At 64.4% G+C, this 2,248-nt stretch overlaps 1 protein-coding gene across 1 annotated transcript in view; it reads left to right on the top strand.

Moving 5' to 3' along the window:
- CEP131 (centrosomal protein 131kDa) overlaps positions 1–1,825 on the top strand; it is a gene marked incomplete at its 5' end in the record, with an annotated part of 6,789 nt that extends 4,964 nt beyond the window's left edge. Inside the window, 5 exons of the mRNA XM_010189604.1 lie at positions 1–137; positions 411–588; positions 700–896; positions 1,609–1,681; positions 1,751–1,825. The exon at positions 1–137 is cut by the window's left edge and continues 18 nt beyond it. Coding sequence (XP_010187906.1) covers positions 1–137; positions 411–588; positions 700–896; positions 1,609–1,681; positions 1,751–1,825 — 660 coding nt within the window. The remainder of the gene's footprint in view (positions 138–410; positions 589–699; positions 897–1,608; positions 1,682–1,750) is intronic.
- Between the last annotated feature and the right edge of the window lie 423 nt (positions 1,826–2,248).

Raw genomic sequence — 2,248 nt, 5'->3', positions numbered from 1 at the left:
TGGCTGCTCTCCCGGGAGCGGGAGCTGCGAGAGGAGACGAGGAAGGAGAGGGACAAAGAGATCGAGTTGGTGATCCAGCGCCTGGAGGCTGACATGTCCACGGCCAAGGAGGAGTGCGAGAGAGCGGCAGAGAACAGGTCAGGGGAGAAGAAGGAGGCAGCCCTGGACCTCCTGGGGGGCTGATCCCCCATTGCTGCTGTGTCCTGGTCCCTCCTGCAGCACCGAGGTGGCTGGGGATGGTCCCTGCAGCACCGAGGTGGCTGGGGATGGTCCCTGCAGCACCGAGGTGGTTGAGGATGGTCCCTGCAGCACCGAGGTGGTTAGGGATGGTCCCTGCAGCACCGAGGTGGTTAGGGATGGTCCCTGTGGTGTCGGGCTGAGCCACGCTGCCCGTCCCTTCCTCCCGTTAGGATTAAGAGGATCCGAGAGAAGTACGAGGTGGAGCTGCAGGAGCTGGAGAGGTCGGAGCGGAAGCTGCAGGAGCGCTGCAACGAGCTGAAGGGGCGGCTGGCGGAGCTGGAGGGGGAGAGCGTCCGTCTGCAGGGGCTGCTGAAGCACAGGGAGCAGGAGGTGGAGGAGATCCAGAAGGTGGGTGAGGAGCAGAGCCTTGGGCCTTGGGTTCCTCTCCCTGCTCCGTGCCCTGGCTCCATCCCGCTGTGTGTGACAGCCCCTTAGTGTCACCTCGCTGTCCTGCTGCAGGTGAGGGACCAGCTGGCCCAGGAGCGCAGCAGCCTGGCAGAAGTGATCCGGCAGGAGTTCACCGAGAGGCTGGTGGAGATGGAGGAGGAGAACAAGCGGCTGCAGGCGGAGATGGCGGAGATGAGAGCCCGGCAGCGCCTGGAGCTGGACAGGGTGGTGCGGGACAAGGACAGGGAGCTGGAGGAGGTTCACAGGAGGTGAGGCTGCCCCAGCTGCGGGCGCAGAGCCTGGGGGGGTGTTGGAGGAGCACATCCGCAGTGCTGCGTCCTCGGGCACGGCTTCCAGTCCTGTTGGACGCCCTCAAAATGCACCATGGCCCCAGGCTGCGGCTGCAGGGAGCAGGGGCTGTGCTGTGGGCTGTGCCACGGGGCTTGGCTATGCCTTGTGCTGGGAGCTGGGCTCAGCCTCAGGCAGTGGCAGCGTGAGGCGTCCTTTTTCCCCCTGAGTCTGCTGTGGGGGAGGCGTTTTGGAAGTGGAAGGGGAAGGGGAAGGGCATCAGCATTGCCTCCCCGTGTGGACGACTGTGACCAGCGGCTGCTGTACGAGCACATGGAGCTGGCTGGTGTTCCTGGGTCCTGCCCTGTGGTTCCCACTCGCTGAGAGCCAGGGTCAGACCTGAGTATGAGACAGCGAGGATCCCCTTCCCTCTTCCCCCTTCCATCCCTTACGTACAGCCTGGCAAAGTCTGGTGCCATGGGAGAGTCCATGAGGCAGCAACTGTGGGCCTGAGAAATGGGAAGAAGTTAAAATCCCTTCCCTGTGCTCCATTAATGAATGAAGTCTCGCAAAGCTGATGTCTATAGCTGGCTGAAATCACTTTTCTAGGGCACGGGGCCAGCCTGGGTTTTGGGTTTGGGCACCGGGGCCGGGGTCCTCACCCTCTCTGTGTGTGTCTGTCTGTCTGCTCAGGGTGAAGTCGGCCGTGGCGAGGAAGGAGGAGAGCGTGGGCAGCCTGCGGAAGCTGTACGAGTTGAGTGAGGGGGTGCTGGCCCCGGGGGCTGCGGCTCCGTGTTGGGGTGCAGCCCCCTCTCCTGCCCGTGCTGTGTTGCAGGCTGCGGTGCACAGAGCCGACTGCCTGGAAGCCCTCCTGGAGCAACAGCGCAAGCAGCTGCTGGACCCCAACTGACGGCCGTGCCATGCAGGGCTGGGGGCTCTGGGGCTGCCCCTGTGCTCAGGGGGGGGAGAACGGACACCCCTGTGCGTGGGGCTGGGGTCAGGGTCTCCCCTTGCTCCTCTGCGCCCTTGTTCTGCACGGCCCTGCCTCTGGGTGTTGCGTGGTTGTGTTTTACCAATAAATCTCCGCTGATTTCTACAGCCCCCCCTGTTCTGTCCCCTGGGGAAGGCGACCCCCACGACTGCTTTTCCTGTGCTGATGCGTTTGTCCTTCCCAGCCCCCTGTTCCTGCATCCTGAGACCCCCCCACCATGGTGAGACCCACGGGTCAGGGCTGAGCTGGGGGGGACAGGAGCCTCCCCACCCAGAGATTTTGGGCTGAGCCCCCCATTCCCTGCGGCTGCTGAGGGATGGGGGCTGGGGGGGGCTGGCACCC

Source organism: Mesitornis unicolor, unplaced genomic scaffold (genome assembly GCF_000695765.1).
Source record: "Mesitornis unicolor isolate BGI_N332 unplaced genomic scaffold, ASM69576v1 scaffold19138, whole genome shotgun sequence".
Lineage (NCBI taxonomy): Eukaryota > Metazoa > Chordata > Aves > Mesitornithiformes > Mesitornithidae > Mesitornis > Mesitornis unicolor.
The sequence above is the reverse complement of the archived record's forward strand: the minus strand, read 5'-3'. Positions and strand labels throughout refer to the sequence as shown.